The following is a 24,040-nucleotide window of genomic DNA, read 5'->3' as shown; positions in this document are numbered from 1 at the left end:
AGGGAGGGAGGTGGCATCTTTGTGAGCTTCACCAGCTGCCTCTCTGGGCCCAGGCTGCTGAGTGGGTATTGTTCTGGGCGCCAGTTTGGGGTCTCGGATCCAGCTCTTCATCAAAAGAGGAGAAAGAGGGCGTAGGGGGTTTGTTTTGGTAGTGTCCGATCTCTCTGGGGCACGTTTAAGAACGTGTGGCTGACAATGGGGCCGGCCCATGGGCCTCAGACAGGCTGGGAAGACCTGGGCAGCCAGGCATTGTGGTGGCAGCAGTGGGTGTCCTGGAAATGAAACAGTGGGCCAAGCCCAGTTAAGCCCCCAGTACAAGGGGAGCGTGGGCCAGAGGAGTGGAGTGGCTGGGGCCTCTTCTGTGGAAGATTAAAGGTTGGCCGTTACACCACCAACTATTTGTATGCAAATACTCTCCGTTTCCTCTGTATCTTTTCTCTGGCCCTGGCTGTCCCTGTTTAGCGTGGGATCGCTGGATCCCATTGGACACTCAGCTGAGGCTTAGGCCACAGACACAACCAGGCTGCAAGTGGAGAGTAATGAAGAGACTGTTGATATTTTATGTCACCTGCTTTATAGATGCCCCCCATCCCCCACATCAACTCCCTAGTTCTCAGTCTGTTCTTTTATGCATACAAACACATTTACAGCCATGGTAACAGACTCATACACACATATCCATGTAGCCCCCCCCCCCCCCCCCTTCTTGTGGTATCATATAGGGATTACGACCCCCAGGCAGTGGAAAGTCAACACAGGATTCTCTCTATCTCTCAGAGCCTTAATAACAGTCTCTGAGGTCTTAACCGTGGTGCTCAGTGGTACAAGCCAGCCCTCTACCCTGCCTGGGCTATGTGCCTCATCTGGGCTATGTGTAACATCATCTGACACATAAGAGGGGAAATCAGTCCACCGCTCCCACATGCTTGTCATTCCAACCCTAACAACACAGGAGAAGGGAGGAATGCTCAGGAAGTAGGAGAGAGAGAGAGAGAGAGTAATGCTCAGGAACGAGAGAGAGAGAGAGAGAGAGAGAGAGGAATGCTCAGGAAGGAGAGAGAGAGAGGAATGCTCAGGAAGGAGGGATAGAGAGAGGAATGCTCAGGAAGGAGAGAGAGAGAGAGGAATGCTCAGGAAGGAGAGAGAGAGAGAGGAATGCTCAGGAAGGAGGAGAGAAATAGTGAGAGAAAGAGAGAGTGAGAGAAAGAGGGGGGAATGCTCAGGAAGGAGAGAGAGAGAGAGAGGAATGCTCAGGAAGGAGGAGAGAGAGAGAGAAAGAGAGAGTGAGAGCAAGAGGGGGGGATGCTCAGGAAGGAGAGAGAGAGAGAGAGAGGAATGCTCAGGAAGGAGGAGAGAGAGAGAGAAAGAGAGAGTGAGAGCAAGAGGGGGAATGCTCAGGAAGGAGGGAGAGAGAGAGAGAGAGGAATGCTCAGGAAGGAGGAGAGAGAGAGAGAAAGAGAGAGTGAGAGCAAGAGGGGGGAATGCTCAGGATGGAGGAGAAAAGGGAAAGATGAGGAGAGCGGGAGAGAATAACAGTACAGAAACCATTAGAGATGAGGAAAATAAATGAAGGACTGTGAGGGGCAGAGGAGTGAATAAAAGAGGATAAGAGAAGACGAGGGATGTGAAGACAATAAGGTCTAGAAAAAAGGAAAGAGCAGATCTTGGAGCAGGTGTTCCCAGCAGCAGTCCTGAGCCAGAGCGATGTGTGTGTCCTGCAGTCCTCAGCAGCACAGAGATCAGAGAGCAGAGACAGGGGCTTGTGAAACCACTGCCCTGCCTCTTAAATATGTGTTTTTACAGCCAAATAAAAGAGGACTTCTGCCTAAAACAACTCCTATAAAACTCTCTTTTCTTCTTCTCAGTTACAAAGTCCTCCATCCACTATGTTGACAACACTGTAACAGCACTGGTCAGAAGAGGAGGAGAAGTTAAAGTGTTTGTTCTGGACTGAGGTCATCAGGCTGTGTGACCGGTCACCTCTCTGACTATCCCTGCTGGGGCCTGCTTGGCCATGTGCCCTCACAGCTGTGCTCGGAGGTGAATGACCCAGTAGTATTATCCAGTCTGGTGTCTGGTCCTCTGAGCCGATGCAGTGCTACAGTAACACTAGGACCTGGGCGGGCTGATGAACGACAGCCCTGTATCATAGTGTTCCATTTTCTCTACCTGGCCTGGTCTCTGGGACCTGCACAACAAGTCCCCCCTCCTTTCCTCTTCCCCCTGAGGACCTTACTTTGATATGTCAGCACCCCTCCTCTCTCTTTGTTGTTTCATGAAGGCGCAAAGTTGTCCCGTGATTGAATTACTTTTCCTCATAATTGAAATCCATCTCATTCCCGTTTTGGATGAGGAAAAAGAACAAAGTTAAATCCCCTCTCCAGAAATCAACACCATGTCAGTTATGTGTGTGATTCATTTGACTTACGATAGGAGACAATACTCGCAAAACCTTTTTAAAGCCTCAGGTTCCCGTAGTTTCTCAAAACTCAACTCAGCTAACCCTCTGCCAAACCTCATGCTGCTGTTTTGTTGCTGAGGACAGGCTGTGAACGACTTTCACCTGTTTGCCATAAATCTGTGTCATGTAGTTTCAGCACCAGGGTCTGCAGCCAAGATGAACTCTGGTTCTCACAGAGTAAGGACAACAGGAAAAAAAAATGTTTTGGCCGGCCAATACCTCAGTCGCTCATTCTACACTCTTGGAAAGGATTCTACATGGAACCCAAAAGGATTCTACCTGGAACCCAAAATGATTCTACCTGGAACCCAAAAGGATTCTACATGGAACCCAAAAGGGTTCTACCTGGAACCAAAAAGGGTTCTGATATACAGTAGTAGGACTGGCAGTTAAAGTAGAAGCAGTTGAAGCACAATTAAAAATGCAGATTCAATAATGATAGTAGTACTAGTGCTTTAATAACAGTAGTACTGCTATCTGTTATAGTAATACTTAGTGTTGGATATCTTGGTGGCTTTAACCTTGAGGTACAGCTGCTCCCTGCAGCTCGATAATACAGTAATAATACACCATGGTGACTGTGCAGGATTCTCCTGGAATGTGCAGAGCTGATATCCAAAATGCCCTGCGGTGAACAGATTTGGTTTTGATGATTCATTGGTGTTCTGTCGGTGGGGTTTATGACCCCCGGGTATTACTCCAAACTCCTGTGGAACTGACACTGAGGACTTTCACATGCAGATAGAAAATGGTAACGAATTGTATTACTGCCTCAGGATTGGTCAGTAATGGTGTCTGTCATCTCCCCTCTCTCCAGGCCTGCCAATCAGCACTTATGCCAAGTACTGCTACCGCAAGCTGCAGAAGGTCGCCGTCACTGGGGGCAAAAAGGTAAGGTCATCCTAAAACACTATTAAAATGGCCAGGGAGGGATGTCGTACAAAGACAGAGGGGGTTGCTCCATCTCTCACTGCTCCATCTCTCACTGCTCCATCCCTCACTGCTCCATCTCTCACTGCTCCATCTCTCACTGCTCCATCACTCACTGCTCCATCACTCACTGCTCCATCTCTCACTGCTCCATCTCTCACTGCTCCATCTCTCACTGCTCCATCCCTCACTGCTCCATCCCTCACTGCTCCATCCCTCACTGCTCCATCTCTCACTGCTCCATCTCTCACTGCTCCATCACTCACTGCTCCATCACTCACTGCTCCATCACTCACTGCTCCATCCCTTACTGCTCCATCTCTCACTGCTCCATCTCTCACTGCTCCATCCCTCACTGCTCCATCTCTCACTGCTCCATCTCTCACTGCTCCATCTCTCACTGCTCCATCACTCACTGCTCCATCACTCACTGCTCCATCACTCACTGCTCCATCTCTCACTGCTCCATCTCTCACTGCTCCATCTCTCACTGCTCCATCACTCACTGCTCCATCACTCACTGCTCCATCTCTCACTGCTCCATCACTCACTGCTCCATCTTTCACTGCTACATCTTTCACCTCTCCATCGCTCACTGCTCACTCACTGCTCCAACACTCACTGCTCCATCATTCACTGATCACTCACTGCTCCATCACTCACTGCTCACTGTTGGACTGAATTGAGATTTCATTTCCAGACCTTCTGCTGCAGTTTTATATTCTAATTATCTAAATGATCTAGGAACTCCAACTCTCCCAGCAGACAAAGAGAAGTGGAATGTTTCTATTGTTCTAGTGAGTTAGTGTTGCCCCTGAGGTTAGCATCGGCTATGAAGCGAGGCATTCTGGGAGCTCGCACATGTGTTAGCAATCATCACACTGAGCCGTTAGGAATCCTCAGCAAAATAGGCACTAATCTGTAAACCAAAACTGAGACGGGGGCATTACAACAACCCTTTAGACCCCCTCCGTCACCCGCTCTCTCCCAAATCCCCACTGGACACGTGGATCTTAAGAGAGGGTTCAAGTCTGAGCTTGTGCCTACCAAACCACTCCTCCATCAGTCAGCCAGTAGAGCAGCCATCTCCCAACCTCCAGCCTGTCCTCTGTTGTGTCCCACCCTGTAATCAGCCCGCCCACTGCAGCCTTACTGCAGCAAGCCCACTGCAGCCCGCCCACAGCCCGCCCACTGCAGCCCGCCCACAGCCCGCCCACTGCAGCCCGCCCACAGCCCGCCCACTGCAGCCAGCCCACAGCCCGCCCACAGCACGCCCACAGCCCGCCCACAGCCCGCCCACTGCAGCCAGCCCACAGCCCGCCCACAGCCCACCCACTGCAGCCCGCCCACAGCACGCCCACAGCCCGCCCACAGCCCGTCCACTGCAGCCAGCCCACAGCCCGCCCACAGCACGCCCACAGCCCGCCCACAGCACGCCCACAGCCCGCCCACAGCCAGCCCACAGACCGCCCACAGCCCGCCCACTGCAGCCAGCCCACAGCCCGCCCACAGCACGCCCACTGCAGCCAGCCCACAGCCCGCCCACTGCAGCCAGCCCACAGCCCGCCCACAGCCCGCCCACTGCAGCCAGCCCACAGCCCGCCCACAGCCCGCCCACTGCAGCCAGCCCACAGCCCGCCCACAGCCCGCCCACTGCAGCCAGCCCACAGCCCGCCCACAGCCCGCCCACTGCAGCCAGCCCACAGCACGCCCACAGCCCGCCCACTGCAGCCCCAGGCCAGGCACTTTTACTGGGGGCTATATTTCAAATCAAATGTTATTTGTCACATGCTTCATAAACAACAGGTGTAGACTAACAGTAAAATAATTACTTAAGGGCCCTTCCGAACAATGCAGAGAGAAAGAAAATAGAGAAATAATAGAAAAGTAAAACAAGTAATAATAAATACACATTGAGTCATGATAACTTGGCTTTATACACGGGTACCAGTACTGAGTTGATATGCAGGGGTACCAGTACTGAGTTGATATGCAGGGGTACCAGTACTGAGTTGATATGCAGGGGTACCAGTACTGAGTTGATATGCAGGGGTACCAGTACTGAGTTGATATGCAGGGGTACCAGTACTGAGTTGATATGCAGGGGTACCAGTACTGAGTTGATATGCAGGGGTACCAGTACTGAGTTGATATGCAGGGGTACCAGTACTGAGTTGATATGCAGGGGTACCAGTACTGAGTTGATATGCAGGGGTACCAGTACTGAGTTGATATGCAGGGGTACCAGTACTGAGTTGATATACACGGGTACCAGTACTGAGTTGATATGCAGGGGTACCAGTACTGAGTTGATATGCAGGGGTACCAGTACTGAGTTGATATGCAGGGGTACCAGTACTGAGTTGATATGTAGGGGTACCAGTACTGAGTTGATATGTAGGGGTACCAGTACTGAGTTGATATGCAGGGGTACCAGTACTGAGTTGATATGCAGGGGTACCAGTACTGAGTTGATGTGCAGGGGTACCAGTACTGAGTTGATATGCAGGGGTACCAGTACTGAGTTGATATGCAGGGGTACCAGTACTGAGTTGATATGCAGGGGTACCAGTACTGAGTTGATATGCAGGGGTACCAGTACTGAGTTGATATGCAGGGGTACCAGTACTGAGTTGATATGCAGGGGTACCAGTACTGAGTTGATATGCAGGGGTACCAGTACTGAGTTGATATGCAGGGGTACCAGTACTGAGTTGATATGCAGGGGTACCAGTACTGAGTTGATATGCAGGGGTACCAGTACTGAGTTGATATGCAGGGGTACCAGTACTGAGTTGATATGCAGGGGTACCAGTACTGAGTTGATATGCAGGGGTACCAGTACTGAGTTGATATGCAGGGGTACCAGTACTGAGTTGATATGCAGGGGTACCAGTACTGAGTTGATATGCAGGGGTACCAGTACTGAGTTGATATGCAGGGGTACCAGTACTGAGTCGATATGCAGGGGTACCAGTACTGAGTCGATATGCAGGGGTACCAGTACTGAGTTGATATGTAGAGGTACCAGTACTGAGTTGATATGCAGGGGTACCAGTACTGAGTTGATATGCAGGGGTACCAGTACTGAGTTGATATGCAGGGGTACCAGTACTGAGTTGATATGCAGGGGTACCAGTACTGAGTTGATATGCAGGGGTACCAGTACTGAGTTGATATGTAGAGGTACCAGTACTGAGTTGATATGCAGGGGTACCAGTACTGAGTTGATATGCAGGGGTACCAGTACTGAGTCGATATGCAGGGGTACCAGTACTGAGTTGATATGCAGGGGTACCAGTACTGAGTTGATATGCAGGGGTACCAGTACTGAGTTGATATGCAGGGGTACCAGTACTGAGTTGATATGTAGAGGTACCAGTACTGAGTTGATATGCAGGGGTACCAGTACTGAGTTGATATGCAGGGGTACCAGTACTGAGTTGATATGCAGGGGTACCAGTACTGAGTTGATATGCAGGGGTACCAGTACTGAGTTGATATGCAGGGGTACCAGTACTGAGTTGATATGCAGGGATACCAGTACTGAGTTGATGTGCAGGGGTACCAGTACTGAGTTGATATGCAGGGGTACCAGTACTGAGTTGATATGTAGAGGTACCAGTACTGAGTTGATATGCAGGGGTACCAGTACTGAGTTGATATGCAGGGGTACCAGTACTGAGTTGATATGTAGAGGTACCAGTACTGAGTTGATATGCAGGGGTACCAGTACTGAGTTGATATGCAGGGGTACCAGTACTGAGTTGATATGCAGGGGTACCAGTACTGAGTTGATATGCAGGGGTACCAGTACTGAGTTGATATGCAGGGGTACCAGTACTGAGTTGATATGTAGAGGTACCAGTACTGAGTTGATATGCAGGGGTACCAGTACTGAGTTGATATGCAGGGGTACCAGTACTGAGTTGATATGCAGGGGTACCAGTACTGAGTTGATATGCAGGGGTACCAGTACTGAGTTGATGTGCAGGGGTACCAGTACTGAGTTGATATGCAGGGGTACCAGTACTGAGTTGATATGCAGGGGTACCAGTACTGAGTTGATATGCAGGGGTACCAGTACTGAGTTGATATGCAGGGGTACCAGTACTGAGTTGATATGCAGGGGTACCAGTACTGAGTTGATATGCAGGGGTACCAGTACTGAGTTGATATGCAGGGGTACCAGTACTGAGTTGATATGCAGGGGTACCAGTACTGAGTTGATATGCAGGGGTACCAGTACTGAGTTGATATGCAGGGGTACCAGTACTGAGTTGATATGCAGGGGTACCAGTACTGAGTTGATATGCAGGGGTACCAGTACTGAGTTGATATGCAGGGGTACCAGTACTGAGTTGATATGCAGGGGTACCAGTACTGAGTTGATATGCAGGGGTACCAGTACTGAGTTGATATGCAGGGGTACCAGTACTGAGTTGATATGCAGGGGTACCAGTACTGAGTTGATATGCAGGGGTACCAGTACTGAGTTGATATGCAGGGGTACCAGTACTGAGTTGATATGCAGGGGTACCAGTACTGAGTTGATATGCAGGGGTACCAGTACTGAGTTGATGTGCAGGGGTACCAGTACTGAGTTGATATGCAGGGGTACCAGTACTGAGTTGATATGCAGGGGTACCAGTACTGAGTTGATATGTAGGGGTACCAGTACTGAGTTGATATGCAGGGGTACCAGTACTGAGTTGATATGCAGGGGTACCAGTACTGAGTTGATATGCAGGGGTACCAGTACTGAGTTGATATGCAGGGGTACCAGTACTGAGTTGATATGCAGGGGTACCAGTACTGAGTTGATATGCAGGGGTACCAGTACTGAGTTGATATGCAGGGGTACCAGTACTGAGTTGATATGCAGGGGTACCAGTACTGAGTTGATATGCAGGGGTACCAGTACTGAGTTGATATGTAGGGGTACCAGTACTGAGTTGATATGCAGGGGTACCAGTACTGAGTTGATATGCAGGGGTACCAGTACTGAGTTGATATGCAGGGGTACCAGTACTGAGTTGATATGCAGGGGTACCAGTACTGAGTTGATATGCAGGGGTACCAGTACTGAGTTGATATGCAGGGGTACCAGTACTGAGTTGATATGCAGGGGTACCAGTACTGAGTTGATATGCAGGGGTACCAGTACTGAGTTGATATGCAGGGGTACCAGTACTGAGTTGATATGCAGGGGTACCAGTACTGAGTTGATATGCAGGGGTACCAGTACTGAGTTGATATGCAGGGGTACCAGTACTGAGTTGATATGCAGGGGTACCAGTACTGAGTTGATGTGCAGGGGTACCAGTACTGAGTTGATGTGCAGGGGTACCAGTACTGAGTTGATATGCAGGGGTACCAGTACTGAGTTGATATGCAGGGGTACCAGTACTGAGTTGATATGCAGGGGTACCAGTACTGAGTTGATATGCAGGGGTACCAGTACTGAGTTGATATGCAGGGGTACCAGTACTGAGTTGATATGCAGGGGTACCAGTACTGAGTTGATATGCAGGGGTACCAGTACTGAGTTGATATGTAGGGGTACCAGTACTGAGTTGATATGCAGGGGTACCAGTACTGAGTTGATATGCAGGGGTACCAGTACTGAGTTGATATGCAGGGGTACCAGTACTGAGTTGATGTGCAGGGGTACCAGTACTGAGTTGATATGCAGGGGTACCAGTACTGAGTTGATATGCAGGGGTACCAGTACTGAGTTGATATGCAGGGGTACCAGTACTGAGTTGATATGCAGGGGTACCAGTACTGAGTTGATATGCAGGGGTACCAGTACTGAGTTGATATGTAGGGGTACCAGTACTGAGTTGATATGCAGGGGTACCAGTACTGAGTTGATATGCAGGGGTACCAGTACTGAGTTGATATGTAGGGGTACCAGTACTGAGTTGATATGCAGGGGTACCAGTACTGAGTTGATATGCAGGGGTACCAGTACTGAGTTGATATGCAGGGGTACCAGTACTGAGTTGATATGCAGGGGTACCAGTACTGAGTTGATATGTAGGGGTACCAGTACTGAGTTGATATGCAGGGGTACCAGTACTGAGTTGATATGTAGGGGTACCAGTACTGAGTTGATATGCAGGGGTACCAGTACTGAGTTGATATGCAGGGGTACCAGTACTGAGTTGATATGCAGGGGTACCAGTACTGAGTTGATATGCAGGGGTACCAGTACTGAGTTGATATGCAGGGGTACCAGTACTGAGTTGATATGCAGGGGTACCAGTACTGAGTTGATATGTAGGGGTACCAGTACTGAGTTGATATGCAGGGGTACCAGTACTGAGTTGATATGTAGGGGTACCAGTACTGAGTCGATATGCAGGGGTACCAGTACTGAGTTGATATGCAGGGGTACCAGTACTGAGTTGATATGCAGGGGTACCAGTACTGAGTTGATGTGCAGGGGTACCAGTACTGAGTTGATATGCAGGGGTACCAGTACTGAGTTGATATGCAGGGGTACCAGTACTGAGTTGATATGCAGGGGTACCAGTACTGAGTTGATATGTAGGGGTACCAGTACTGAGTTGATATGCAGGGGTACCAGTACTGAGTTGATATGTAGGGGTACCAGTACTGAGTCGATATGCAGGGGTACCAGTACTGAGTTGATATGCAGGGGTACCAGTACTGAGTTGATATGCAGGGGTACCAGTACTGAGTTGATGTGCAGGGGTACCAGTACTGAGTTGATATGCAGGGGTACCAGTACTGAGTTGATATGCAGGGGTACCAGTACTGAGTTGATATGCAGGGGTACCAGTACTGAGTTGATATGCAGGGGTACCAGTACTGAGTTGATATGCAGGGGTACCAGTACTGAGTTGATATGCAGGGGTACCAGTACTGAGTTGATATGCAGGGGTACCAGTACTGAGTTGATATGCAGGGGTACCAGTACTGAGTTGATGTGCAGGGGTACCAGTACTGAGTTGATATGCAGGGGTACCAGTACTGAGTTGATATGCAGGGGTACCAGTACTGAGTTGATATGCAGGGGTACCAGTACTGAGTTGATATGCAGGGGTACCAGTACTGAGTTGATATGCAGGGGTACCAGTACTGAGTTGATATGCAGGGGTACCAGTACTGAGTTGATATGCAGGGGTACCAGTACTGAGTTGATATGCAGGGGTACCAGTACTGAGTTGATATGCAGGGGTACCAGTACTGAGTTGATATGCAGGGGTACCAGTACTGAGTTGATATGCAGGGGTACCAGTACTGAGTTGATATGTAGGGGTACCAGTACTGAGTTGATATGCAGGGGTACCAGTACTGAGTTGATATGCAGGGGTACCAGTACTGAGTTGATATGCAGGGGTACCAGTACTGAGTTGATATGCAGGGGTACCAGTACTGAGTTGATATGCAGGGGTACCAGTACTGAGTTGATGTGCAGGGGTACCAGTACTGAGTTGATATGCAGGGGTACCAGTACTGAGTTGATATGCAGGGGTACCAGTACTGAGTTGATATGCAGGGGTACCAGTACTGAGTTGATATGCAGGGGTACCAGTACTGAGTTGATATGCAGGGGTACCAGTACTGAGTTGATATGCAGGGGTACCAGTACTGAGTTGATATGCAGGGGTACCAGTACTGAGTTGATATGCAGGGGTACCAGTACTGAGTTGATGTGCAGGGGTACCAGTACTGAGTTGATATGCAGGGGTACCAGTACTGAGTTGATATGCAGGGGTACCAGTACTGAGTTGATATGCAGGGGTACCAGTACTGAGTTGATATGCAGGGGTACCACTAGGAGCGCCCATGGCCTTACACAGCTCGTTGAGAGCAGTCTTAGTGCCAGCATCAGTTTGTGGTGGTAAATACAAAAAATATCAATTGTAAATAGTACGGTCTACAGCTCATCATGGGGTATTTTAACTCAGGTGAGCAGAACCTCGAGACTTCTTTAGTATTACACCAATTTAACAGAGGATAGAGGATGATTATTTACTTGTCGCCATAGTTTCATCAGGGTACACGCACGTCGGCCTCTATGTTGTAGTTCATTTTTCGTCTGAATGTCGGGGATTGGGGTCAGGGGTAAGCAGTATGTGCCGCTGACTCATTAGGGTAGAAATGTTCATCCAAATCGAGGTTAGGGATTGCTGTTCTGATGTCCAGAAGCTATTTTTATGGTCATAGGAAGCGATGGCGGAAACATTATGTACAAAAACAGTTAAGATCTGTGGGGGAAAAAACACACAAAATAGCAGAATTGTTCAGGACCCATTAAAATGTCCGCTATACATTCCAGCGCCATTCTTTCTTTTAAACCTTATTTAACCCCTTGGAGCTGCTGAGATGGAAGCTGGGCTTTAAACATGGCTGGGTGTCTCCTGTCTACTTCTGTATATGAGGGGCCTGACCTACAGTTCAGCTGTGATTGCAGTAGGGAAGTTACAGTAGTGTGAGTGACTCGACCTGGGCCTGACATAGATAGACAATGTACCTAGATAAGGGTCGGCTTAAAACCAGTTCTAAGCTTAAATCAATAGACTTTCTAGAGCTGTGTTTAGGGACAGGTCACTTTTTCCTACTCACACCCCCACCCCCTCCCCACTCACAGGGTCTAAGGAAGCCCACCCTGGAGGAGTTAGACCAGGGGAGGAATGCCATCGTGACCCCTTCCTTGTTCGGCAGTGCCCTGGAGGAGATCATGGAGCGCCAGAGCGAGCTGTTCCCGGAGCGCAGTCTCCCCTGGGTGCAGGTGCAGCTTTCTCAGTGCGTGCTAGCCCTGGGAGGGGCCCAGACAGAGGGAATCTTCAGGTGAGGAGTCACACCACATCACCATACCACCAGGCTCGGCTCCTGGGAGAAGGGGTGGGCGTCACGGTGGAAGGATAGGGGGGAGAAGAGCAATGTTGGTGGAATTGGATAAACTTTGGGTTCCAGATACGGTCTCCACAGATGAGGATTTACTTTGAGGGGGTAAGTGGCGTTATGGGGTAAAGAAAGACAGGCGTGCATCATGGGAGAAAATACAGTATAGCCATCCCTGACACACATGGTATGCAGAACCAGACTGGGTCAGAGCCATTGTTTCAGCAGTAATTAGCAGTACAGACAGACTGAACTCTTCTGCTCCTTCTCTCCCAGCCCCAGGCCAGCAGCGTTATAGGACCAGCCTCATCAGAGACTCCCATTGGTCGGGAGGGGAGGAAGTGAGGCTCTTTCTCCTCTGATCTCATGTTAATCAGTTAAACAAACACCCTGCCTGGTTAACCTGGGGAGGTTAATCCTTACTGACTGGGCTGTGGAAGAAAAATGGAGGAGATGACTGTAACCCGTTCTCGCTGATTCAGACCCTCTCCTGGGGCATCGGTACAGATGTCTGGCGTTCTGAAGACCCCTACAAACTCGGGCCCAAGCCCTGCTCATGGCTCAGACAGACTGGGTGGTCCTACTGAGAAATGGTAGTTCAAACAAACATTAATATGTTTGACATTACCAAATGATACAAATTCACAGACTAAATCCCTGTCACACAGCAAATAATGAAAATCCACCAAATGAATCTTTTGGCCGTTCATGTTTCAGATAAAAGCATCCGATGATTAAAGACATTGTTTTATGCCTGTGTATATGAAAGTAAACACAGTGGGCAGAGTTTCCTCTTTCTCTCCCATTCTGTTTGTATTGAAGTACATTTAGAGCCCAGTGTTCTGCACACCATCTCTGTGTAAGTTCCTCTTTGGCTGAGGTCTCATCACATACTGACAGACTGTGGATTGTACATAAAACAAACAGGAGATTATGTGAGATACTGTAAACATATTTTAAGACAGTTCCCTTTTTGTCACAGTTCTCATTTGTGTCACTCACATCTCCCTTCAGTCTGGTGTGTGATTTGAACATTGACAGGAATTCTACCCTGACAGTTTTTTTTAAAAACCCTGCTGTCAGAGGATTGTCTTTACTTTTGTTTTCTTATTGAGCATCACGGTTTATTTATTTCTACTTGACAGGGATCCCGGTGTCAGGGGAATGACTGGCATTATCCTTGTGGCTCAGTGATTTTGCCTTGTTTTTTTTTATCCTTGGCACAATCAGTCCCCATGTAAAGGATACCTCCAGACGTGTAGCACTGCTATGTCCGTGTCTGCGGACATGAAACACCTTTCTCACTAATTATATCTGAGTGGTGTTGTATAACCATGTCCACCTGGGATCATATATCCCCAATATGTGTGGACTAGACCACGGCAACATGCTGAAGTGATACCGTGGTTGCCCCCATGTATTAAATACATGGCTCTGGTCTTCCCTGGGCAGCTTCAAGAGAAATGTCACAGCTGCTCTCTTTCACTATAAATGTTATTAATTAATTAATGTTATTAATTAATTAATGAAATTAACATATAATGTGTCAAAGCAATTTTCTGCATCGGAATAAACGGGTTAGCTACATTTCCTGGTTGTAAGCAAACCACAATATCCAAAATTCATAACAATTTCAGGGTGTGGAGGACAGCCCCGTGAAGGTATATCCAACTGATGTGAGAAATATCAAAATGTCTGTTTGTAGCCAGCACTTTCAGCCAGACGATTTTGAAACGGAACTGAAGTCTCAACTGATGGAGTTGGTATGTCGTCGGTCGTTGACAAGTGATGCTGTTCCATATTCCCTTCACTTCAAAGGGGAAGGCATCCGATCAGCCAACATCAGTGCAGCAGAAAAGAGGACAAGCTGAGGTAAGGTAGCTAACGTTACCTAGCTAGCTAGCGAACTAAACATATTTGTCTAAACCAAAATCGAGCTAGCTAGAAATGTATTTATCTAAACCAAAATCGAGCTAGCTAGCTAGCGAACTAAATGTATTTATCTAAACCAAAATCGAGCTAGCTAGCTAGCGAACTAAATGTATTTATCTAAACCAAAATCTAGCTAGCGAACTAAATGTATTTATCTAAACCAAAATCTAGCTAGCGAACTAAATGTATTTATCTAAACCAAAATCGAGCTAGCTAGCTAGCGAACTAAATGTATTTATCTCAACCGAAATCGAGCTAGCTAGCTAACTTTCATAATACGCTGGCTAAACATTCCATAGCAATAGCAATGTAATTAGCCAGCTGCTATCTAGAGATGCTCAATAATCAATTGCATGGCTATCTAGAAATTATGTTATATATTTTCTTACCTCTTGTTTCAGGAAGTTATGTCACTGAGTACTGCCCCTATATACAGGACCTTCCACCCCCACCTGGGATATGAATGCCTGATGACCTAAGGGTCGAAAGTGTTGTTGTAAATACACCAGATTCTACAGCTCAACTGCTCAACGGGACCTTGTTAAGCTGACCCTGGCGTGTTTGAGCAGTGCTGGATGGAGAAGTATGCACACCCAATGGCCTAGCTCTTCAGATGGAGAGTTGACCACGTGTTTTATACAGTAACTGTGCTGTATATGTTATTTGAAGGCATTTCTTCACGGTGGTGTCGTTAATGTTGAGTATCATTATATTGAGCTGGTATTGGTATCGAAATAACAATTCTGAACACTTGATATAGCTAATGATTAGCCCATTGGGGTAGCCTAAACAAATGCAGATGGGCAACCCCATGCTTCAGCCATCTATAGCCTAGCCGCTATGCTACTACATCCGTCAGACTACAGAAGAATGTTCATGGCTGCAATAGCACACCTGCCTGATAATATGAGCCATGTAGGCTATAGGCTTTCGGGAAAGAGCTAGCCCAGCCCTATAAATACAACTTTTTGGCAACATGGGCTCATTTCTGGAAATGAACATTTGCAGGTGTGTGCCGTGCTCAGACCTCAAAATTGGCATTGCATTGCAAGTGGCATTAAAATGGTCTTAAAAAGACTTCAATTCAACTTCCTGGAGGCTGCAGAAAGCCTTGATTCCACTTCCTGGAGGCTGCAGAAAGCCTTGATTCAACTTCCTGGAGGCTGCAGAAAGCCTTGATTCAAATTCCTGGAGCCTGTAGAAAGCCTTGATTCAACTTCCTGGAGGCTGCAGAAAGCCTTGATTCAACTTCCTGGAGGCTGCAGAAAGCCTTGATTCAACTTCCTGGAGCCTGCAGAAAGCCTTGATTCAACTTCCTGGAGCCTGCAGAAAGCCTTGATTCAAGCGCCGCAACAGAGAATAGCGACACCTTCTAAATGCACCTTCTAAAATCTGACTAAAATCGACTAAATCTTTCCATGATTAGCAAATAATATACTGGAGCTAGGCATAAACAGGTCTTGTTGTCAAAGTTGGTGTGTTTACAAGTAGGTTACAACTTCTACTGTAGTTTTGTCTCTATTATGACTGCAAGGCTTGAAGGCGACATTGGAGAAAGGGAGGTATTAGCTAGGAGGGCATGGTGTGGGTGACTGACTGGTGTCTGTTGGGGGTGGGTATTGTGTGTGAACGTTAGTATGCATGCTCTATTGACATGAACAAAAAATTCACCAATACACTAAACTGTCTACAAGACAAGTGTTCCTCAAACTTTTCACACCCTTGCAGTCAGTTCTTTGGCATAGGGGAGAGGGTCTGTTAGAATACCCTTCTAGACTATTCACTCTATTGGTGGCAGTGCTTGTCTACTCAACAACTGTAGGTGCTCGTACACAACTAGACTGTCTACAAGTCAACTCAAACTTTTCACAACTTTGCTAACAGCCCATCTCAATGGCGCACTCTGAGTCAATAATGAAACAAAACGCATACCAGGCTACTCTACCCTTTTTAGTTTATAGATGAACATGGTTTATTGTATGGTTACACATCCTAATGATCAGTCTTCATGTCTTTCCAGGAGACTTGCAGTACAACAAATCTCCTGCAAGAGGTCGAATCAGTGGGTGGTGAAGAAAGTGTATGAGAGGCTTGTCCACCTGACTGTGGAGTGCAGAAAGAACCAGACGGTTGTCCACCTGACTGTGGAGTGCAGAAAGAACCAGACGGTTGTCCACCTGACTGTGGAGTGCAGAAAGAACCAGACGGTTGTCCACCTGACTGTGGAGTGCAGAAAGAACCAGACGCTTGTCTACCTGACTGTGGAGTGCAGAAAGAACCAGACGGTTGTACACCTGACTGTGGAGTGCAGAAAGAACCAGACGGTTGTCTACCTGACTGTGGAGTGCAGAAAGAACCAGACGGTTGTCCACCTGACTGTGGAGTGCAGAAAGAACCAGACGGTTGTCTACCTGACTGTGGAGTGCAGAAAGAACCAGACGGTTGTCTACCTGACTGTGGAGTGCAGAAAGAACCAGACGGTTGTCTACCTGACTGTGGAGTGCAGAAAGAACCAGACGGTTGTCCACCTGACTGTGGAGTGCAGAAAGAACCAGACGGTTGTCTACCTGACTGTGGAGTGCAGAAAGAACCAGACGGTTGTACACCTGACTGTGGAGTGCAGAAAGAACCAGACGGTTGTACACCTGACTGTGGAGTGCAGAAAGAACCAGACGGTTGTACACCTGACTGTGGAGTGCAGAAAGAACCAGACGGTTGTCCACCTGACTGTGGAGTGCAGAAAGAACCAGACGGTTGTCCACCTGACTGTGGAGTGCAGAAAGAACCAGACGGTTGTCCACCTGACTGTGGAGTGCAGAAAGAACCAGACGGTTGTCCACCTGACTGTGGAGTGCAGAAAGAACCAGACGGTTATCCACCTGACTGTGGAGTGCAGAAAGAACCAGACGGTTGTCCACCTGACTGTGGAGTGCAGAAAGAACCAGACGGTTGTCCACCTGACTGTGGAGTGCAGAAAGAACCGGACGGTTGTCCACAAGGAGCCACAGCCCCCCAAACCCAACATCCCTGCCAACAGCGCCAAAGCCTGCTAAACCAGCTGCCATTAACCAACACAAGAAGAGGCTCACCAGATGAAGAACATGTTGGAACCTGGCTGGAACATTCAACCAACACAACATCCATATTCAGTACTGATGAAGTAGTGTAATATAGAATGCCTAGTATGCTCACAACTGTATTGTGGTATAAACATTGCTAGCTGTTGTAGAAAAGTATATCATGCGTTTTACTAAATGTACTGACAAGTGACTAAATTATTCCAGCTGCATCCGAAACCAATAAAGTGTTGACTTCAATTTCTTGATCAATTCATTGTGATTTTCAAGTCCAATGCACCGTAACATAGCTCCTGCGAACCTGTAAACTAGTACCGCCCCCGTTTTGAAAAGCCTGCCTTCGAGGGTGAGAACAAGGAAGTATGACTGTCAGGCTGTAGTCTTTACAAAGCCAGGGAAAATGAGTCAACCTAGGTATCCTGCAATGTCCTGGCAGATAGGAACATGGTTGAGACAAGTCCGGTGGCTCTATTGAACAATGATGACCATATCTACTCGCTGCCGGTGTGATCGTGCAATCGGAGAAACACAAAGACCACAATAATTGCTACAAAACTTGACTCCACATTTTTGGGATCAGACAGCTGACTCAATCAACCAATGACATCCGTGGTTGAACTCTCCCGGCGAGAAAATTCAAAAATACAGCTATAGTGCATAATTATGTCTGAAACACCCTCTCATCACTCATAATTATGTAGGGAGACTGGAAAAACACCCCAAATACTGGCTAGTGGTGAAATGTCCTTTTAAAAGACCTGCTGCACCACCTAGTGGAGCATTATCACACTACAACAATCAATATCAACACTGTCATAATACTGTATATCAGCTTCTAGTCCTCCGTTGACATCGCTTTATCTCCTACCACTTCCTGGTCTGTAGCAGCTGTTAAACCTATCTGCTGTGTGTCTCTTCCCTCAGGGTGCCTGGGGATATTGACGAGGTGAATGCGCTGAAGCTGCAGGTGGATCAGTGGAATATTCCAGAAAACCTTGGGGACCCCAACGTCCCGGGTAAGAAATAAATCCCTCTCATTCAACAATAAAAACAAAAACACTAAATTCCTTCTCTTGGCTGCCTGTTTTGAATGGAGAAACTAACCTTTTCTTAGAGAATGTTGTCAAGGCTGTATATAGAGCAGTCTGCACTCCATCATGCCTGGGGGACAACAGAGGTGTGGGTGTCAGAGGGGTTCTGTGTACAGTGGAAAAAGGGGGTGGGGGGTGCTTGGTTTTTATCTTTTTAGTTCTGGTAAAATTAAGTAAAGATTGTTCTCAAATGTACAGAAAAATAAATCTATTTTAAAAATAAGAACATCTCTCTCCCCTAGCGTCTCTGCTGAAGCTGTGGTACAGGGAGCTGGAGGAGCCAGTCATCCCTCAGAGCTTCTATCAGCAGTGCATCAGTAACTATGAGGATCCTGAAGCGGCTATCAGAGTGGTACAGTCTCTGCCTGAACTCAGCAGACTGGTGCTCTGCTACTTTATACACTTCTTACAGGTAACACTCAGACATATAGACGGCTTGGTTGTTTAGCAACAAAGCCATACTTGCGCAACCGTGGAGCCAAACAGGCGAGGGTTAGCTTAGAATCAAAGGCTTGTTGACAACATGTAAACTACACTGAGTGTACAAAACATTATGAACACCTTCCTAATATTGCGTTGCCTCCCCTTTTGCCTTCAGAACAGCCTCAGTTCGTCAGGGAATGGACTCTACAAGGTGTCTAAAGCGTTCCACAGGGAAGCTGGCCAATGTTTGAATCCAATGCTTTCCACAATGCTTCTTGATAAACACGGGAAATTGTTGAGTGTGAAAAACCCAGCAGCGTTGCAGTTCTTGACGCACAGTGCGCCTGGCACCTACTACCATACCCCGTTCAAAGGCACTTAAATGTTGTGTCTTGCCCATTCACACATACACAATCCATGCCTCAACTGTCTCAAGGCTTTAAAATCCTTTAACATGTCTCCCCCCCTTCATCTACACTGATTGAAGTGGATTTAACTGGTGACATCAATAAGGGATCATAGCTTTCAGCTGGATTCACTGCATCAATCTGTCATGGAAACAGCATGTTCCTAATGTTTTGTACACTCTGTGTATATTTCCTCTCTGAATCTTTATTAAAAACATACATTTACACAATGAGCACTTGTCTCTCAAATACATCGTTACAGTTGTTGGTTAGCTAGCTAGCTATTTTTTTTGCCATATTAGCATTGACGTGACATCAGTCAAAACACGTCAAAACAAGACATGGTGTCAATAACAAGATACAACGAGCTGAAACGAGCTACCTGCGATTCCCCACTTGTCATTGTTGCTAGCTACAACAACTCAGACTTCTGCCAGCGTGCATATCGTTTTCGGGACATTGTCTGCTAACTCATCTATAGGTCTCTCTCTCGCTCGTCTACCCTCTTTTTCTTTCTCTCCTCTCTTGATTGATTGAATTATTGGGGGAAAAAACATGCACTGACTATAACCCAGGGGATAACGTGTTTATGTGAAATTCACTTGTTTCCAACGTGGTCCCTCTATAAATGTTTAATCTGTCACTGTATGTTTTGTAGTTCCACCTACATAATAACTAGATGTATTAGTATAAACACAACAAACACTACATAAATGTCTCTGACCTTGACTCTCACCCTAAACTCATCCACTCTCCCTCTCCCTCCTGCAGGTGTTTGCTCAGCCCGTCAATGTGAGTAAGACCAAGATGGACGTGAATAACCTGGCCATGGTAATGGCTCCCAACTGTCTCCGCTGCCAGTCAGATGACCCACGCGTAATCTTTGAGAACACGAGGAAGGAGATGTCCTTCTTACGCATGCTCATTGTTCACCTGGACACCAGCTTCATCAAGGGCCTCCTCTGAGGCAGCCAACTCTATCCCTCTTCATCAAGGGCCTCCTCTGAGGGAGCCAACTCTATCCCTCTTCATCAAGGGCCTCCTCTGAGGGAGCCAACTCTATCCCTCTTCATCAAGGGCCTCCTCTGAGGGAGCCAACTCTATCCCTCTTTATCAAGGGCATCCTCTGAGGGAGCCAACTATCCCTCTTTATCAAGGGCCTCCTCTGAGGGAGCCAACTCTATCCCTCTTTATCAAGGGCCTCCTCTGAGGGAGCCAACTCTATCCCTCTTCATCAAGGGCCTCCTCTGAGGGAGCCAACTCTATCCCTCTTTATCAAAGGCCTCCTCTGAGGGAGCAAACTCTATCCCTCTTTATCAAGGGCCTCCTCTGAGGGAGCCAACTATCCCTCTTTATCAAAGGCCTCCTCTGAGGGAGCAAACTCTATCCCTCTTTATCAAGGGCCTCCTCTGAGGGAGCCAACTCTATCCCTCTTTATCAAAGGCCTCCTCTGAGGGAGCAAACTCTATCCCTCTTTATCAAGGGCCTCCTCTGAGGGAGCCAACTCTATCCCTCTTTATCAAGGGCCTCCTCTGAGGGAGCCAACTCTATCCCTCTTTATCAAGGGCCTCCTTTGAGGGAGCCAACTCTATCCCTCTTTATCAAGGGCCTCCTCTGAGGGAGCCAACGCTATCCCTCTTTATCAAGGGCCTCCTCTGAGGGGGTCATCTCTATCCCTCTTTATCAAGGGCCTCCTCTTAGGGAGCCAACTCTATCCCTCTTTATCAAGGGCCTCCTCTGAGGGGGTCATCTCTATCCCTCTTTATCAAGGGCCTCCTCTGAGGGGGTCATCTCTTTATCTGTCACCATGCCCTGGAGAGCTGCACTTGTGCATCAGCCCTCAACTATAGCTGCTCTGTCTTTCTATCATACAACTCTACAACTGTCTACCACCTTATTCACAACAAGCCCTCTGTTCCTTCACACTTCTCATCAACCATATCACATCTCAACCCTAGATTCCCTCTGGTTCATGAACACCACAGCCGGAGGAACACAGACAGTGGACTGCACAGACAGTGGACTGCACAGACAGTGGACTGCACAGACAGTGGACTGCACAGACAGGGGACTGCACAGACAGGGGACTGCACAGACAGTGGACTGCACAGACAGTGACCGGGTATCTAGATGGTTTTTCGTGCTCCGAATCATCTTCCCTTATTGTTTGAGACTTTGGGACAAGCTCACATGTGATGGTAGTGGGAGACTGTTTATCCGTTGGAAAGCAGGACATACAGTACACGGTGTTCTTGGGCTCGTGTTAATGTCTGGAGCAGAATCAGTGGAATGGTATCCAACACACGGTTTCCATGGTTTCCAGGTCTTTGATGCCATTCCATTTGCTCCGTTCCAGCCATTTATTATGAGCCGTCCTCCCCTCAACAGCCTCCTGTGCTACTGTTTCTGCTCCAAACACTGGACCGTGCTGGCGTGAGATTCAGCATGTGAAGAAGAGCAATCGCAATACGAGACAATTATGCACAAGAAGCATGTGTGCAGGGAAAAGTCCAGAGACAAATGTGTAAATATGATGTTGTTTTTATTGTGGGGGGGAAATTGTTCCTGCTTTGAGTGCCACATATGTATCTGACTGCCATGGTAGTGAATGATGATGATGTCTCATCACGTTTAGACATGACGAATTGAGGGGGAACCCACTACAGACAGAATCTGTATTATTCCGTTCTCTTTTCCTTTATCACAGTGTGTCTGCAAGCAACGATTTCCTTCGCATTTCATTTGGAACGCTTTTTTGACTAATTTTAATATGAATTCTGTCTGTATTGCCAGAGCTGCAGGATGAGTTGATAGTAAAGGTTTAGACTTCTCCACTGGCCGCGGAGACAGATTCCCCCTCTGGGCAACAAAAAATATATATATTTATTTCTAAACAGTTTCTCTTAAAATAAAAATGGTTACCCATCAGTTAGGCAGAGATGTGTGTACATGTGTGAGAGACAGAGTCTCGGATTAAAATGAGGAAAACACATTTCTATTCTCCTCAGTGGTGGAGGGGGGGGGGGGGGGGGCTAGGGAACATTTGTGGAGCACTTTCTGCTGTTTTCCTCCAGACAATTACATTTGACTTATTTTGGAGAGGGCCAAAAATATTTTTATCCTCCCTTCAGTGGAACACAATTATACCTTTGATGGAGCTTGCAAAAATGCTAAATTTAGCTATTAGCAGGTCAGGGGAAAAGGATGCAGGAGAAAATGAGAGCGCTGCTGCTGCCTGGACCTAAAGCCTTAGCCACGCAGACAGTGGTGGATTTACAGTGCAAGCCAAAGGGAGAGGCAATCTGGCAGTGGTTTTAGGGTCTGGGGGTACATTAGTTTAGTGCCATATACTGGGAGGACAAAAAACAAACCGATTTAGTATTTTTAGACAATATTGCCTAACAAGGACTTTCCTATTCCTTAAAATCATATGCCACATAAGGAGAAGACTGTTTAAAATCCATATTTCAGCTGTCTTAAGGGCCATGCGGTTTCCATTATATTTAGCAGTGTGGTCAGGGTTTAGGTTTTAATGCCCCACAAGTTTTCTCTGTGTCTACCTCATCTTAGTGATGGGGTCTGTGCTGCGAGGCTTGTGTGTATGTATACGCACGTGTATGTACGTACTTGCACATCAGTGTGTGTGTGTTTGCCGACTACGCGTGTGTGTCAACTGTAAATGTGTGTGTTTGTGTGGTAGGAGTCTGTTCATATAGCATATACTCCGTAGTTACTGGAAGCTGGAGCCCCTAAATTAGAGGGTGTGTTTAGCCAGAAAATTGCATCTAGAGGTTATATGGTTGTTAACCCCTTTTCTGCACTCACAGCATTTACAGCGGCCGCTCCTTCGTTTCCTTTATTAATGCTTTACTGTTCGTCTTACGAAAACCCAAGCCACCAGTTGGGTACTCCATAGCCACATCAGAGGACACTACCCAGCTTTCTCCTCACCTCTAGCCAGCAGCGGCAGCTCTGAGGTGGGGTGGAGGATGGCTATGCAGTGCCAGTAGTTCTGGGAGTGCATGAGAGATATATACTGAGCCTGCAGAACGAGGAGGGAGAATTCAGGGGCCAGCAGTCACTGGTCTATTGCTAAAGTTCTTGTAATTGTATCACAATGTGATAGTGTTCTTCTAGAATCTATACACAGACCTTTAATAAAACAGCTGTGGACCTGTAACTCTTAAGACACTGAACTCCTGAAGCTCTGGTTTAACTCTTCTCCATCCTGTGTTCTTCAGTGGCTGATGATTCATATATATATATATATATAAATATATATACAGTATTATATATGAATAGTAGCATGGTCTTTGGTCACTGAATGTTCAAAACAATGATGGTTATAATAACATGATTCCACAATATTGTGAAAAAGAGTTCCATTCTTCAGTAATGTCATTATTCTCTTAGTTTGACATCAATGCTTACGGTGTGAGTCAGCGGTGTAATTTCTTGATTTGATCAAATCATTTTTGACTCTTATTTTTTTTTCCTAACTGGAATGAGTGTTGATAATGTTTGTTGAGATGATAAACTGAAGTGTGTCATGTTTAGACTGTGTTTGACGACAGTTACAACATGTGTGTGTCCATTGTGCTTCCTCTTCCCTGGCCCTCACATGATGGGTGCTATTGACTCGTTGTAAATATGCTTGCAGGTCTTTTGGGTATGTTGGTGTGTGTGTGTGTGTGTGTGTGTGTGTGTTCGAAAACAAGAAAAACAGCAACGGTGATTGTGTGGATGGATTTATTTCATAAATAATTGAAAAAATAAAGTTTGTAAACAAAATTTGTCGTCACTTGTTTTATACTGAACAAAAATAAACATAACATGTAA

The 24,040-nt window shown here is 47.1% G+C and overlaps 1 protein-coding gene across 3 annotated transcripts in view; it reads left to right on the top strand.

Annotated features, from left to right (window-relative positions):
• Positions 1-23,992, top strand: part of LOC110491154 (rho GTPase-activating protein 39) — a 163,757-nt gene extending 139,765 nt beyond the window's left edge. For all 3 annotated transcript variants that reach the window (XM_036947624.1, XM_036947626.1, XM_036947625.1), the window contains 5 exons: positions 3,279-3,352; positions 12,018-12,217; positions 18,205-18,296; positions 18,614-18,783; positions 19,973-23,992. In XM_036947624.1, the coding sequence (XP_036803519.1) occupies positions 3,279-3,352; positions 12,018-12,217; positions 18,205-18,296; positions 18,614-18,783; positions 19,973-20,167 (731 nt within the window). In that variant the 3' untranslated portion in view covers positions 20,168-23,992. The remainder of the gene's footprint in view (positions 1-3,278; positions 3,353-12,017; positions 12,218-18,204; positions 18,297-18,613; positions 18,784-19,972) is intronic.
• Positions 23,993-24,040: the final 48 nt, after the last annotated feature.

The sequence above is a fragment of the Oncorhynchus mykiss genome, chromosome 16 (assembly GCF_013265735.2).
Source record: "Oncorhynchus mykiss isolate Arlee chromosome 16, USDA_OmykA_1.1, whole genome shotgun sequence".
Classification (NCBI taxonomy): Eukaryota; Metazoa; Chordata; class Actinopteri; order Salmoniformes; family Salmonidae; genus Oncorhynchus; species Oncorhynchus mykiss.
The sequence above is the reverse complement of the archived record's forward strand: the minus strand, read 5'-3'. Positions and strand labels throughout refer to the sequence as shown.